General features: G+C 39.8%; 1 protein-coding gene across 1 annotated transcript in view; it reads left to right on the top strand.

Moving 5' to 3' along the window:
• Positions 1-5,217: 5,217 nt before the first annotated feature.
• LOC128687038 (ionotropic receptor 21a-like) overlaps positions 5,218-17,585 on the top strand; it is a 48,254-nt gene continuing 35,886 nt past the window's right edge. Inside the window, exon 1 of the mRNA XM_070082721.1 lies at positions 5,218-5,481. Coding sequence (XP_069938822.1) covers positions 5,308-5,481 — 174 coding nt within the window. The 5' untranslated portion in view covers positions 5,218-5,307. The remainder of the gene's footprint in view (positions 5,482-17,585) is intronic.

Raw genomic sequence — 17,585 nt, forward strand, 5'->3', positions numbered from 1 at the left:
ACTGCCTCCAGCCTTCTCCTCGCTGCAACATTCATCACCCATGCTTCACACCCATGTAAGAGCGTTGGTAAAACTATACTCTTATTCATTCCCCTCTTTGCCTCCAAGGACAAAGTTCTTTGTCTCCACAGACTCCTAAGTGCACCGCTCACCCTTTTCCTCTCATCAATTCTGTGATTCACCTCATCTTTCATAGATCCATCCGCTGATACGTCCACTCCCAAATATCTGAATACATTCACCTCCTCCATACTCTCTCCCTCCAATCTGATATCCAATCTTTCATCACCTAATCTTTTTATCCTCATAACGTTACTCTTTCCTGTATTCACTTATAATTTTCCTCTTTTACATACCCTACCAAATTCATGCACCAACCTCTGCAACTTCTCTTCAGAATCTCCCAACTGCACAGTGTCATCAGCAAAAAGCAACTGTCACAACTCCCACTTTGTGTGTGATTCTTTATCTTTTAACTCCACGCCTCTTGCCAAGACCCTCGCATTTACTTCTCTTACAACCCCATCTATAAATATATTAAACAACCACGGTGACATCACACATCCTTGTCTAAGGCCTACTTTTACTGGGAAATAATCTCCCTCTTTCCTACATACTCTAACTTGAGCCTCACTGTCCTCGTAAAAACTCTTCACTGCTTTCAGTAACCTACCTCCTACACCATACACCTGCAACATCTGCCACATTGCCCCCCTATCCACCCTGTCATACGCCTTTTCCAAATCCATAAATGCCACAAAAACCTCTTTAGCCTTATCTAAATACTGTTCACTTATATGTTTCACTGTAAACACCTGGTCCACACACCCCCTACCTTTCCTAAAGCCTCCTTGTTCATCTGCTATCCTATTCTCCGTCTTACTCTTACTCTTAATGTCTTTCCTTATTCCTTTTTATTGGCGTCTTCCTTAATTAAACCTGTTCGATAATATGATCCCCTGAATGTTTTTGATTAGCTCGTAAAGGCAGTAAATAGGTAACTGGGTGTTAGTGGATTGTTGTGGGTGGCATCCTGGGGGGGTTATACCTCAGACAGTTGAGCTTTGAAATAACCTGAGGTAAGATGACTACTTTTATATAATAAATATAGTGTAAAAAAGACACTTTGAAGATTACTTTCAGTTCACATGGCGGATGTTAAACTACCTGCGAAGCTTCGTCTTTAACCATTAATATTGTTTTGTTTGCTGGTTTAGGTCAGGGGTCCTTAAACGGGGGTATTCATACCCCTTGGGGTATGGGAATCAAGTAATGGGGGTATGGGATTCGATCTCTGAACAATTTAAAAAAGTTGTTAGAATACACTATCACTGTTATCGATACGGACTGAGGCGGCGAGGCCATTAAAAAAACTATTGACATCTTTTGAAGTCATATGGCGATGATTTACAAAGTCTGGTGAAGGAAGTATGGCCATATATTGGGCAATCCGTTGATTGCAGAGGTTATCATGGGCCACCTAACCGCTGTAACTTAGGTAATCTTTCCTTCAAGGCTAGGAAACTGAAAAGCTCTTGATCCACGGAGCTACAACTACCCTCCCCTTCCACATATAAAACTTGATTACTTCCTATTACCCAGGTTTTGCATGACCCCTATGTGTTTGGCATTTTCCCACGAGTATAATAATATGGAAGGTTGGAGCGTGTGGCTAGGCTGCGTCACAAGGTCAGGCAGTAATACACTTGATGTCACGCAAGAGTGTGTTACTGCATGACCTCTCTCCCCTCAGGGAAGGTTCCTTGATGCTGGTGAGGGGCTCTTGATGTAGGGAATTGGATCTGTGCTCCACTTCCCCGAATTAAGCCTGAATATTCAACCTTCCACATCTGCCCCCACAGGCGCTGTATAATCTTACGGGTTTAGCGCTTCCCCCTTGATTATCATAATGCATGACCTCTCAATGTCCATAAATCAAATAAGTGACATCTCCTATCATTATTTCGTTAGATATCAAATTCTCAACATTATTTAGGCATAGAGGATTACAAGCCAACTTAAGCTGACTAATAATTTAATGAGGAAAAAGACGTAGTGGCAAATAATGTTGAATTAGGCTGTGTACTGAGGCAGTAAATTAGGCTAACTGAATCTAAGCTTTTATTCATAAATTATTTACCAGTCCTGTTTGATGCGCTTAGCGTTACTTTTGTGAATATAATAATGAATGATCCTTGAAGAGTCATTCTTGTTTAATAATTTGTTGATTAGGAAGTTCAGTAATAATGGTAGAATTACGGACAAAATGTTAGGTGGACACAGATGCAACCAATGTGATCTTTTATTGGGACAACGTTGTTAAAGCTTCTGGAGAGCGAAACGTTGCCACACTAAAATGTTACATTAATTACATCTGTGTCTATTTACCTAACATTAAGTTTACTGATACAGTTAAGGGTGTTCAGCGCCAAGCATGATGTCATCCACACTGTACATCGTTGCAGCTGTTTCCAAGATCACGACGAATTTGATCATTCAAGGTCAAGAGACGAGCTCACATGCATTGTAAAATGTTCATAATGAACATTAAGATTTGAACATAGTCCAGGGTGATGCAACTACAGGGCCGAGGGCCATATGTAGTTTGTGTCGATATTTTGTGGCATATCATTAAAAAGTCAGTGCTGTAAGTGAGATAATTTGGAATGGCTACAATACACACGACAAATTCTAGAATTCTAGTCTGAAAAAAAATCAGAATGAATATTTGATCAGTAATACGAAAGTCCCCACCCTTTCCAAATCACAGAACAGGTGGAGTTCGAACCCATGACGAGCGAGTTCTAAAACTCGCAGTCCAGTGTGTTATCTACTTATTCATACCGAAAAAGATTCATCCAACTGGGTATATCTGTACACCATAGGGAGGTTAGCATGGGCCGCCTCTGTGACCACAAATGCAGTTTTTTTTATTTTACAGATGAATCGCACATCAGTGTGGCTGTGTCGTGCTCTAGCTCAAGTCCGCTGAAAGCCGCTATCAAGACACGAAATCGTAATAACACGACTGCAAGCAAATCACAGAAGGAGTTTCCTGACTCGCGTCAGGAAACACTTGTCCTGTTTCCCGACAAATCTTACCTAACCTAACCTAGAAATGCGTGGGGCCGCATATAAGGCACTAGCTGTTTCTTGGGTCGATTAGGTGACGTTCACGAATAATCAGTTGAAACGATTTCAACCAGCTTCTGGAGCTCAACTTGAAGGAGGTTTCTTAATCCATTTGATCTAAGGAGTTCAACCTGTCCTCTCTTTCTTGGCTCAAACCTAATTGCATCACATTCTCCAAGGCGTTGTGATCCATATAATGCTAACGGAGATTTCAGTAATTGTCTCTGGAGGCAATGTTCCACTTGGCTTAACTATATAATCTGTGCTCCTGGAGGAGTGCACAGCGTGATAGATGCCAAGAAGTATCCACTTACTCTTTGAATATTCGGTACTCGGTGGAGACGTTTCTCTTCTATGATAGAGCTTGTGTGAGCGAAATGTCGTCTCCTTATTTCCATAGCTAATTGCAGACGTATCGCTACATATTTTTATTTGTTAATTCATGTTTATGTATACGTTTGTGTAAGTGTATGTGACCTAACCTAAAACAAAGACAGCAGCATTTGTAAGTTTACTTAAAATGTCTAGAGGGTGACGTTGAAAACCATGCTAGGAAACTAGCGCAGTGGAAGGAGAGTTGAATCCCACAGCCTCAGTGCAAGATTTATTTTATCTGAAGAAATTATTGCAAGTTCCTAAAAGTAGGTTACCCCACTTCCTGTTTAACTTTTGGGCGTTTGTTATTGTTATTGTTTTTTTTTTTTTTGCATTCATTCCACTTTTGTAAGTCACATTAAATATCTTATAGGGAACACCATCCTGTGTGATGGAATATTACAGTGAAACACCATCCTGTGTGATGGAATATGACAGTGAAACACCATCCTGTGTGATGGAATATGACAGTGAAACACCATCCTGTGTGATGGAATATGACAGTGAAACACCATCCTGTGTGATGGAATATGACAGTGAAACACCATCCTGTGTGGTGGAATATGACAGTGAAACACCATCCTGTGTGATGGAATATGACAGTGAAACACCATCCTGTGTGATGGAATATGACAGTGAAACACCATCCTGTGTGATGGAATATGACAGTGAAACACCATCCTGTGTGGTGGAATATGGCAGTGAAACACCATCCTGTGTGATGGAATATGGCAGTGCAACACCATCCTGTGTGATGGAATATGACAGTGAAACACCATCCTGTGTGATGGAATATGACAGTGAAACACCATCCTGTGTGATGGAATATGACAGTGAAACACCGTCCTGTGTGATGGAATATGACAGTGAAACACCATCCTGTGTGATGGAATATGACAGTGAAACACCATCCTGTGTGATGGAATATGACAGTGAAACACCATCCTGTGTGATGGAATATGACAGTGAAACACCATCCTGTGTGATGGAATATGAGTGAAACACCGTCCTGTGTGATGGATTATGACAAACGAAAGAAAGCTAGCTTATGCTCCCACTGTTTAACTGTCATGTAGAACAGGGCAGTAGCACACTTCTTTTTAATTCAGTTTTGTTGACGAAGAGTGAAACACAGTGTTGCCGCACCCCCCTCCCCCCGACCGCCATAATGCCGGCACTAGATTTCCCTCGAGTGCTGCTCCTGCACGGATGCGCAACAGACAAGCGAGTGCCGCCCCACTAATTATAGAGGCCGCTCACATTTTCAGTGAGGGGCAACACTGGTTAAGTCATTGACTTGTTAATGTGGTGTTTTGTTTGTCAGGCCACAACACACACTTTCATGACACGGGTTTTAATCAGAGGATGACCTGTTAATTGGTTAAACGTCTACCCACCAAGGGTTTGCATCTCATTTACAAAATACAGAATCACAACAAAATAGTGTATCTTAAAATAATGCCATTGTGGATATCCTAAACGTGCGTGTTGGTTGATAGTTTAATTTTTATTTGCTGAATATTCATTCTCTTACTTATGGACTCTGGCAACCGTTAAAACTACACTGATGCTATATTGAATGTTATTTGTTACCAGTAGCACACTTTAGTTCTATATTTGTTCACATAGCATACGTTATATGGTCGGGAGAAAATAGAGGTAACATTGGTTTGATCCACTGAATAGGTCATCTTATGACAGACTGTATCAAAGTTTACCCGTTACCAATAAACTAACAATCAACACTCGTGACTGTGACAGGTGGATGCAGGAGACAGGGTGTCGCCAAGCCTGGCAGACATGTACCTACAAGCAAGACGGGAGAAATGCGTCCATTATGTGTTCCTTGTCAGCGACCCCGTCTCCCTCCTAAGTCTGTTGGACGTCCTCTACTACAACACCCTCGACCTCCTCGCCAAGTTTGTCCTCGTTACACACCTCCAGAGCCCCAGCAGTGTTCTTAGTTTCTTACAGGTTTGTAGAGCCAAGTCTACCCTTTCTCTGCCTTTTCTTTTGGTTCACGAAATCGTAACACGATTGCAAACAAATCTGGCCTGGAGTTTTAGGACTGACACTCGCCATGGGTTCAAAACCCATCCGTTTCGAGGTATGTTTTTCTTTTTGGTTTCTCGTAGCTTAGCCGTAGAGAGCGTTCGGCTCGCAACAGATAAGACTTGACTTCGACTCACGGCCTGAGCAAGACGTGTGAGCGCGTCTCCTTGATTCCCAACTCTGTATGACTTGCGGTTTACACTTGCCGTGAAAATATTTATTTGTTAATACATCGGTCGTTTCACACCAAGGTAGAGTAACTCCGAGAAAAGAAGAAACACTTTCATCATCACTCACGCCATCACCGTCTTGCCAGTGGCGCCTTTTTTCAAGTAAATATTTCCTGGTGAATATAATATTTTTTAATAGTCGTATTTTAATAAAAATATTACAGCTGATGCTGTAATATTTATATCGTTTCTGTGTTTATTTTTACTAGTATTATAATTTTTGTTGTTTTTTTCTACAGATATTCATGTACAGGTATTGTCTATAATAAAGACATGTTTAACGTTAGCAAACTTATTATGTTACGTTACGAACACTAGCAACTTTATCAGTCCCAGTCAACGTCAAAAGCTGAGTACCAATGTACTCACTTAATTCACCTAATTGTGGTTGCAGGGGTCGATTCATAACATTGTATTCACATAATTTTGTACTTTTTGCATTAGCAAGAACTCATTTAAAATTAAGTCCTTTCTAAAATTTTCTCTTATACGTTTCAAGATATATTTTTTTCATTAATGTTAATGTAAAAAATTATAATTTTGTACCAAAAGAATCTAAGAAAACTTAACTAACCTTATTATAACAAGCGCAATTTATTTTAGCCTAATCCAACTAAATTTAAAGAGAAACTTAAGTTTTTCTTTTTGGGCCACCCTGCCTCGGTGGGATACGTCCGGTTTGTTGAAAGAAGAATAATATATAAATAGATTCGCTTATAATATTCAAGAAGCTTAGTGTTTTCCATCATTGAAGCCGGTACTTTTAAAGAGTCATAAAATGTTACGGCCTGGTACCACTATGAGGAATGTTGTATTCTCGCCCTTATCGCAGCATCAAGTTAAAAGATTTCGTAGTAGGCTTGGTTATAAGGGAATTACTCGGAAGGTAACCAGGACTCGCGTTTAACATCTTATTCCACATCTACATCAATTTTCAGTAACTGAATCAGGGAAAGGGCGTGTGGCCTTAACCCATGACAAGTGAGTCCTCAAACCTCACAGGCCGGTGCGTTAACCACTCGGATTTGATTGGTTTTCAGTTGTCTTATTTCGACTGCGTGAATCATCATATTTTTCAGTAATATTCCTTTCTATAAAATTATTAGCAGACATGATAAATTTGCTGATAGCCAGACATGAAAAATCGCATAAATACTAGAAGTAAAACATAGTTTTTATACAGTATTTGTAGTGAACATGATAATGATATACAATACAGACAAGTTGATAAGACATATATAAATAAGTAAATAAATAATCTTTATTTACTACAAGTGCATGTACAAGGTATACAGGCCTAGCTGACAACAGTATTGAAAAACCCTTGTTATGCTGAGCATTTCGGGCAAATTAGGTCAGTTTTGTCACAGGATGCGACCCACACCAGTCGATTAACACCCAGGTACCTATTTTACTGATGGGTGAACATGGACAGCAGGCGTCTTAAGGAAACATGTCCCGTTTCCACCCGTACTAGGAATGGACCCTGGGACCGCAGTGTGTGGGCTGAGTGGGCTAGTAATCAAGCAACGCCTTTTCATCTCTACTGCTTCTGCTGCCCCCGCTGTACTCGACTGAAGAAACTTACTGTGCAAGCGAAACGTTTCAGAATAGATACCTAACTGTTGCACGTGTTTCTTACAAATATTTGAACTGCCACCAACGTTTGATTCGTTAGACCCAAATAATACGAGCCACAGCCTAGCCAGGAAATTCTGTGGCTGTTCCGTGAAGGGTAACTTGGAGCTACTTAGCAGTGAAGATTTAACAGCGTACACATTTGTAAATATCAAATTAATTTTAAGTGTTTTACCATCTTGAGATATAATAGCCAGGGCCTGTGAGGAAGACGGAATTAATCGGTTTAATAACGATTGGATTACACGAGAGAATGAGTTGAAATAAGTCTTTTTTGTGTTTTTACTAAAAGTCAATATATTTTTTTATGAGATACTTCGTATGGTTTAGTATTCTGGTCAACATATTGAAGAACGTAGACATTCAGCACACGCAAAAACCTTGACGGAAACATTAATTTTTTACGCTTTTGCAATGATGTGAATGATAATTGGTTTGAGAGCAGTGTTGTGCTTTCCGTAAACAACAGATTTGAACCCTCTCTATTGTTTGTGTCTGAGTGTACATACTCTCTCCCGGGTCGATAAGTGTACTAACCCTCTCCCGTGTCGATAAGTGTACTAACCCTCTCCCGTGTCGATAAGTGTACTAACCCTCTCCCGTGTCGATAAGTGTACTAACCCTCTCCCGTGTCGATAAGTGTACTAACCCTCTCCCGTGTCGATGAGTGTACTAACCCTCTCCCGTGTCGATAAGTGTACTAATCCTCTCCCGTGTCGATAAGTGTACTAATCCTCTCCCGTGTCGATAAGTGTACTAATCCTCTCCCGTGTCGATAAGTGTACTAACCCTCACCCGTGTCGATAAGTGTACTAATCCTCTCCCGTGTCGATAATTGTACTAACCCTCTCCCGTGTCGATAAGTGTACTAACCCTCTCCCGTGTCGATAATTGTACTAACCCTCTCTCGTGTCGATGAGTGTACTAACCCTCTCCCGTGTCGATAAGTGTACTAACCCTCTCCCGTGTCGATAAGTGTACTAACCCTCTCCCGTGTCGATAAGTGTACTAATCCTCTCCCGTGTCGATAAGTGTACTAACCCTCTCCCGTGTCGATAAGTGTACTAACCCTCTCCCGTGTCGATAAGTGTACTAATCCTCTCCCGTGTCGATAAGTGTACTAACCCTCTCCCGTGTCGATAAGTGTACTAACCCTCACCCGTGTCGATAAGTGTACTAACCCTCTCCCGTGTCGATAAGTGTACTAATCCTCTCCCGTGTCGATAAGTGTACTAACCCTCTCCCGTGTCGATAAGTGTACTAACCCTCACCCGTGTCGATAAGTGTACTAACCCTCTCCCGTGTCGATAAGTGTACCAACCCTCTCCCGTGTCGATAAGTGTACTAACCCTCTCCCGTGTCGATAAGTGTACTAACCCTCTCCCGTGTCGATAAGTGTACCAACCCTCTCCCGTGTCGATAAGTGTACTAACCCTCTCCCGTGTCGATAAGTGTACTAACCCTCTCCCGTGTCGATAAGTGTACTAACCCTCTCCCGTGTCGATAAGTGTACTAACCCTCTCCCGTGTCGATAAGTGTACTAACCCTCACCCGTGTCGATAAGTGTACTAACCCTCTCCCGTGTCGATAAGTGTACCAACCCTCTCCCGTGTCGATAAGTGTACTAACCCTCTCCCGTGTCGATAAGTGTACTAACCCTCTCCCGTGTCGATAAGTGTACTAACCCTCTCCCGTGTCGATAAGTGTACTAACCATCTCCCGTGTCGATAAGTGTACTAACCCTCTCCCGTGTCGATAAGTGTACTAACCCTCTCCCGTGTCGATAAGTGTACTAACCCTCTCCCGTGTCGATAAGTGTACTAACCCTCACCCGTGTCGATAAGTGTACTAACCCTCTCCCGTGTCGATAAGTGTACTAACCCTCTCCCGTGTCGATAAGTGTACTAACCCTCTCCCGTGTCGATAAGTGTACTAACCCTCTCCGGTGTCGATAAGTGTACTAACCCTCTCCCGTGTCGATAAGTGTACTAACCCTCTCCCGTGTCGGTAAGTGTACTAACCCTCTCCCGTGTCGATAAGTGTACTAGCCCTCTCCCGTGTCGGTACGTGTACTAACCCTCTCCCGTGTCGGTAAGTGTACTAACCCTCTCCCGTGTCAGTAAGTGTACAAATCCTCTCCCGTGTCGATAAGTGTACTAATCCTCTCCCGTGTCGGTACGTGTACTAACCCTCTCCCGTGTCGGTAAGTGTACTAACCCTCTCCCGTGTCGATAAGTGTACTAACCCTCTCCCGTGTCGATAAGTGTACTAATCCTCTCCCGTGTCGATAAGTGTACTAACCCTCTCCCGTGTCGATAAGTGTACTAACCCTCTCCCGTGTCGATAAGTGTACTAATCCTCTCCCGTGTCGATAAGTGTACTAACCCTCTCCCGTGTCGATAAGTGTACTAACCCTCACCCGTGTCGATAAGTGTACTAATCCTCTCCCGTGTCGATAAGTGTACTAATCCTCTCCCGTGTCGATAAGTGTACTAACCCTCTCCCGTGTCGATAAGTGTACTAACCCTCACCCGTGTCGATAAGTGTACTAACCCTCTCCCGTGTCGATAAGTGTACCAACCCTCTCCCGTGTCGATAAGTGTACTAACCCTCTCCCGTGTCGATAAGTGTACTAACCCTCTCCCGTGTCGATAAGTGTACCAACCCTCTCCCGTGTCGATAAGTGTACTAACCCTCTCCCGTGTCGATAAGTGTACTAACCCTCTCCCGTGTCGATAAGTGTACTAACCCTCTCCCGTGTCGATAAGTGTACTAACCCTCTCCCGTGTCGATAAGTGTACTAACCCTCACCCGTGTCGATAAGTGTACTAACCCTCTCCCGTGTCGATAAGTGTACCAACCCTCTCCCGTGTCGATAAGTGTACTAACCCTCTCCCGTGTCGATAAGTGTACTAACCCTCTCCCGTGTCGATAAGTGTACTAACCCTCACCCGTGTCGATAAGTGTACTAACCCTCTCCCGTGTCGATAAGTGTACTAACCCTCTCCCGTGTCGATAAGTGTACTAACCCTCTCCCGTGTCGATAAGTGTACTAACCCTCTCCGGTGTCGATAAGTGTACTAACCCTCTCCCGTGTCGATAAGTGTACTAACCCTCTCCCGTGTCGGTAAGTGTACTAACCCTCTCCCGTGTCGATAAGTGTACTAGCCCTCTCCCGTGTCGGTACGTGTACTAACCCTCTCCCGTGTCGGTAAGTGTACTAACCCTCTCCCGTGTCAGTAAGTGTACAAATCCTCTCCCGTGTCGATAAGTGTACTAATCCTCTCCCGTGTCGGTACGTGTACTAACCCTCTCCCGTGTCGGTAAGTGTACTAACCCTCTCCCGTGTCGATAAGTGTACTAACCCTCTCCCGTGTCGATAAGTGTACTAATCCTCTCCCGTGTCGATAAGTGTACTAACCCTCTCCCGTGTCGATAAGTGTACTAACCCTCTCCCGTGTCGATAAGTGTACTAATCCTCTCCCGTGTCGATAAGTGTACTAACCCTCTCCCGTGTCGATAAGTGTACTAACCCTCACCCGTGTCGATAAGTGTACTAACCCTCTCCCGTGTCGATAAGTGTACTAATCCTCTCCCGTGTCGATAAGTGTACTAACCCTCTCCCGTGTCGATAAGTGTACTAACCCTCACCCGTGTCGATAAGTGTACTAACCCTCTCCCGTGTCGATAAGTGTACCAACCCTCTCCCGTGTCGATAAGTGTACTAACCCTCTCCCGTGTCGATAAGTGTACTAACCCTCTCCCGTGTCGATAAGTGTACCAACCCTCTCCCGTGTCGATAAGTGTACTAACCCTCTCCCGTGTCGATAAGTGTACTAACCCTCTCCCGTGTCGATAAGTGTACTAACCCTCTCCCGTGTCGATAAGTGTACTAACCCTCTCCCGTGTCGATAAGTGTACTAACCCTCACCCGTGTCGATAAGTGTACTAACCCTCTCCCGTGTCGATAAGTGTACCAACCCTCTCCCGTGTCGATAAGTGTACTAACCCTCTCCCGTGTCGATAAGTGTACTAACCCTCTCCCGTGTCGATAAGTGTACTAACCCTCTCCCGTGTCGATAAGTGTACTAACCCTCTCCCGTGTCGATAAGTGTACTAACCCTCTCCCGTGTCGATAAGTGTACTAACCCTCTCCCGTGTCGATAAGTGTACTAACCCTCTCCCGTGTCGATAAGTGTACTAACCCTCTCCCGTGTCGATAAGTGTACTAACCCTCTCCCGTGTCGATAAGTGTACTAACCCTCTCCGGTGTCGATAAGTGTACTAACCCTCTCCCGTGTCGATAAGTGTACTAACCCTCTCCCGTGTCGGTAAGTGTACTAACCCTCTCCCGTGTCGATAAGTGTACTAGCCCTCTCCCGTGTCGGTACGTGTACTAACCCTCTCCCGTGTCGGTAAGTGTACTAACCCTCTCCCGTGTCAGTAAGTGTACAAATCCTCTCCAGTGAACTTGATCGACGGGATACACTGTTGTAATCTGGGCTGCAAGACGTCATTAAGCGGTCAGTGGCACAACACATCTTTCCCAAAGCGAAACATTGTGATTCAGTGACAGTGGGGGAAACGTCATATATTATGGTTTCTGTTCATACGCTTATAAATTATTTTTGTTTGTATTCCCTAAAAAGATATGCAAGTCTCCGGTTCATCCATTTCGAAGCACTTCTGTTCGGCCTTGGTTTTTCTAGAGGGAAATGCGGCAGTGTAACGTCGTATACTAAAGGGTTTCCTGGGTAACACAAGGCGAAACGTCGTGAAAACAGACTCGTTCTATTTCATGCTATTTGAATAATCATTTGTCGGCTAATGCCGTAGTAATGCTATAGTAGTAGTACTAGTTGTAATGGCAGTAGTTGTAGTAGTACTAGTTGTAATGGCAGTAGTTGTAGTAGTAATAGTAGTACTAGTTGTAATGGCAGTAGTTGTAGTAGTACTAGTTGTAATGGCAGTAGTTGTAGTAGTAATAGTAGTACTAGTTGTAATGGCAGTAGTTGTAGCAGTACTAGTTGTAATGGCAGTAGTTGTAGTAGTACTAGTTGTAATGGCAGTAGTTGTAGTAGTAATAGTAGTACTAGTTGTAATGGCAGTAGTTGTAGTAGTACTAGTTGTAATGGCAGTAGTTGTAGTAGTACTAGTTGTAATGGCAGTAGTTGTAGTAATAGTAGTACTAGTTGTAATGGCAGTAGTTGTAGTAGTACTAGTTGTAATGGCAGTAGTTGTAGTAGTAATAGTAGTACTAGTTGTAATGGCAGTAGTTGTAGTAGTAATAGTAGTACTAGTTGTAATGGCAGTAGTTGTAGTAGTACTAGTTGTAATGGCAGTAGTTGTAGTAGTAATAGTAGTACTAGTTGTAATGGCAGTAGTTGTAGTAGTACTAGTTGTAATGGCAGTAGTTGTAGTAGTAATAGTAGTACTAGTTGTAATGGCAGTAGTTGTAGTAGTAATTGTAGTACTAGTTGTAATGGCAGTAGTTGTAGTAGTAATAGTTGTAATGGCAGTAGTTGTAGTAGTAATAGTAGTACTAGTTGTAATGGCAGTAGTTGTAGTAGTAATAGTAGTACTAGTTGTAATGGCAGTAGTTGTAGTAGTACTAGTTGTAATGGCAGTAGTTGTAGTAGTAATAGTAGTACTAGTTGTAATGGCAGTAGTTGTAGTAGTACTAGTTGTAATGGCAGTAGTTGTAGTAGTAATAGTAGTACTAGTTGTAATGGCAGTAGTTGTAGTAGTAATAGTAGTACTAGCTGTAATGGCAGTAGTTGTAGTAGTAATAGTAGTACTAGTTGTAATGGCAGTAGTTGTAGTAGTACTAGTTGTAATGGCAGTAGTTGTAGTAGTAATAGTAGTACTAGTTGTAATGGCAGTAGTTGTAGTAGTAATAGTAGTACTAGTTGTAATGGCAGTAGTTGTAGTAGTAATAGTAGTACTAGTTGTAATGGCAGTAGTTGTAGTAATGCTAGTTGTAATGGCAGTAGTTGTAGTAGTAATAGTAGTACTAGTTGTAATGGCAGTAGTTGTAGTAATGCTAGTTGTAATGGCAGTAGTTGTAGTAGTAATAGTAGTACTAGTTGTGATGGCAGTAGTTGTAGTAGTAATAGTAGTACTAGTTGTAATGGCAGTAGTTGTAGCAGTACTAGTTGTAATGTTAGTAGTTGCAATAGTAGGTCAAAGTGACTTATTTCCATTGGAGTCCTCGTAATATCTTATTATTTATATCTTAACAGTTAAAAAATGTTAATTAACTCAACCATGTGAAAATGAGATAGAATGCAAGGAGACATATTAGGAATAATGTAAACTGAGTTATTCACATCAACATCAAAGAGTTATTCACAGTAATAGGTACATGAAAGTAATAGTATTGTATGTTACAGTAATAGGTTACATGTACTGTTACAGTAATAGGTACTTGTATGTTACAGTAATACATGTATGTTACAGTAATAGTACTGTATGTTACAGTAATAGGTATGTTACAGTAATAGTACATGTATACAGTAATAGGTACATGTATGTTACAGTAATAGGTACATGTATGTTACAGTAGTAGTTAGATGTATCTTACAGCAATAGGTACTTGTATGTTACAGTAATAGTTACTTGTATGTTACAGTAATAGTTACATGTATGTTACAGTAATAGTTACATGTATGTTACAGTAATAGTTACATGTATGTTACAGTAATAGTTACATGTATGTTACAGTAATAGTTACATGTATGTTACAGTAATAGTTACTTGTATGTTACAGTAATAGGTACATGTATGTTACAGTAATAGTTACATGTATGTTACAGTAATAGTTACATGTATGTTACAGTAATAGTTACATGTATGTTACAGTAATAGTTACATGTATGTTACAGTAATAGTTACATGTATGTTACAGTAATAGTTACATGTATGTTGCAGTAATAGTTACATGCATGTTACAGTAATAGTTACATGTATGTTACAGTAAAAGTTACTTGTATGTTACAGTAATAGTTACTTGTATGTTACAGTAATAGTTACATGTATGTTACAGTAATAGTTACATGTATGTTACAGTAATAGTTACATGTATGTTACAGTATAATAGTTACATGTATGTTACAGTAATAGTTACATGTATGTTACAGTAATAGTTACATGTATGTTACAGTAATAGTTACATGTATGTTACAGTAATAGTTACATGTATGTTACAGTAATAGTTACATGTATGTTACAGTAATAGTTACTTGTATGTTACAGTAATAGTTACATGTATGTTACAGTAATAGTTACATGTATGTTACAGTAATAGTTACATGTATGTTACAGTAATAGTTACATGTATGTTACAGTAATAGTTACATGTATGTTACAGTAATAGTTACATGTATGTTACAGTAATAGTTACATGTATGTTACAGTAATAGTTACATGTACAGTGTTACAGTATGTTACAGTAATAGTTACATGTATGTTACAGTAATAGGTACATGTATGTTACAGTAATAGGTACATGTATGTTACAGTAATAGTTACATGTATGTTACAGTAATAGTTACATGTATGTTACAGTAATAGTTACATGTATGTTACAGCATACTAGTTACATGTATGTTGCAGTAATAGTTACATGTATGCTACAGTAATAGTTACATGTATGTTAGAGTAATAGTTACATGTATGTTACAGTAATAGTTACTTGTATGTTACAGTAATAGTTACATGTATGTTACAGTAATAGTTACATGTATGTTACAGTAATAGTTACATGTATGTTACAGTAATAGTTACATGTATGTTACAGTAATAGTTACTTGTATGTTACAGTAACAGTTACATGTATGTTACAGTAATAGTTACATGTATGTTACCGCAATAGTTACATGTATGTTACAGTAATAGTTAGATGTATGTTACAGCAATAGGTACTTGTATGTTACAGTAATAGTTACATGTATGTTACAGTAATAGTTACTTGTATGTTACAGTAATAGTTACTTGTATGTTACAGTAATAGTTACTTGTATGTTACAGTAATAGTTACTTGTATGTTACAGTAATATAATAGTTACTTGTATGTTACAGTAATAGTTACTTGTATGTTACAGTAATAGTTACTTGTACGTTACAGTAATAGTTACATGTATGTTACAGTAATAGGTACAGTGTACTGTTACAGTAATAGTTACATGTATGTTACAGTAATAATAGTTACATGTATGTTACAGTAATAGTTACATGTATGTTACAGTAATAGTTACATGTATGTTACAGTAATAGTTACATGTATGTTACAGTAATAGTTACATGTATGTTACAGTAATAGTTACTTGTATGTTACAGTAATAGGTACATGTATGTTAAAGTAATGGGTACTTGTATGTTACAGTAATAGTTACTTGTATGTTACAGTAATAGTACTTGTATGTTACAGTACTTGTATACAGTAATAGTATGTTACAGTAATAGTTACTTGTATGTACTTGTATGTTACAGTAATAGGTACTTGTATGTTACAGTAATAGGTACATGTATGTTACAGTAATAGGTACTTGTATGTTACAGTAATAGGTACTTGTATGTTACAGTAATAGGTACATGTATGTTACAGTAATAGTTACATGTATGTTACAGTAATAGGTACATGTATGTTACAGTAATAGGTACATGTATGTTACAGTAATAGGTACTTGTATGTTACAGTAATAGGTACATGTATGTTACAGTATAATAGGTACTTGTATGTTACAGTATAATAGGTACTTATATGTTACAGTAATAGGTACATGTTACAGTATAATAGGTACTTGTATGTTAGAGTAATAGGTACATGTATGTTACAGTATAATAGGTATTTGTATGTTACAGTAATAGGTACATGGATGTTAGAGTAATAGGTACATGAATGTTAGAGTAATAGGTACATAAATGTTACAGTAATAGTTACATGTATGTTACAGTAATAGTTACATTGTATGTTACAGTAATAGTTACATGTATGTTACAGTAATAGTTACTTGTATGTTACAGTAATAGATACCTCAACGCACCACTCACCTTTTTTCCCTCATCAATTCTATGATTAACCTCATCCTTCATAAATCCATCCGCCGACACGTCAACTCCCAAGTATCTGAAAACATTCACTTCTTCCATACTCCTCCTCCCCAATTTGATATCCAATTTTTCTTTATCTAAATCATTTGACACCCTCATCACCTTACTCTTTTCTATGTTCACTTTCAACTTTCTACCTTTACACACATTCCAAAACTCATCCACTAACCTTTGCAATTTTTCTTTAGAATCTCCCATAAGCACAGTATCATCAGCAAAAAGTAACTGTGTCAATTCCCATTTTGAATTTGATTCCCCATAATTTAATCCCACCCCTCTCCCAAACACCCTAGCATTTACTTCCTTAACAACCCCATCTATAAATATATTAAACAACCATGGTGACATTACACATCCCTGTCTAAGACCTACTTTTACCGGGAAATAGTCTCCCTCTCTTCTACACACCCTAACCTGAGCCTCACTATCTTCATAAAAACTCTTTACAGCATTTAATAACTTACCACCTATTCCATATACTTGCAACATCTGCCACATTGCTCCTCTATCCACTCTATCATATGCCTTTTCTAAATCCATAAATGCAATAAAAACTTCCCTACCTTTATCTAAATACTGTTCACATATATGCTTCAATGTAAACACTTGATCTACACATCCCCTACCCACTCTGAAACCTCCTTGCTCATCCGCAATCCTACATTCTGTCTTACCTCTAATTCTTTCAATTATAACCCTACCGTACACTTTTCCTGGTATACTCAGTAAGCTTATTCCTCTATAATTTTTACAGTCTCTTTTGTCCCCTTTCCCTTTATATAAAGGGACTATACATGCTCTCCGCCAATCCCTAGGTACCTTCCCCTCTTTCATACATTTATTGAACAAAAGTACCAACCACTCCAACACTATATCCCCCCCTGCTTTTAACATTTCTGTCATGATCCCATCAGTACCAATGTATGTTACAGTAATAGTTACATGTATGTTACAGTAATAGTTACATGTATGTTACAGTAATAGTTACATGTATGTTACAGTAATAGTTACATGTATGTTACAGTAATAGTTACATAATAGTACAGT

This window comes from Cherax quadricarinatus, chromosome 7, assembly GCF_038502225.1.
Source record: "Cherax quadricarinatus isolate ZL_2023a chromosome 7, ASM3850222v1, whole genome shotgun sequence".
Classification (NCBI taxonomy): Eukaryota; Metazoa; Arthropoda; class Malacostraca; order Decapoda; family Parastacidae; genus Cherax; species Cherax quadricarinatus.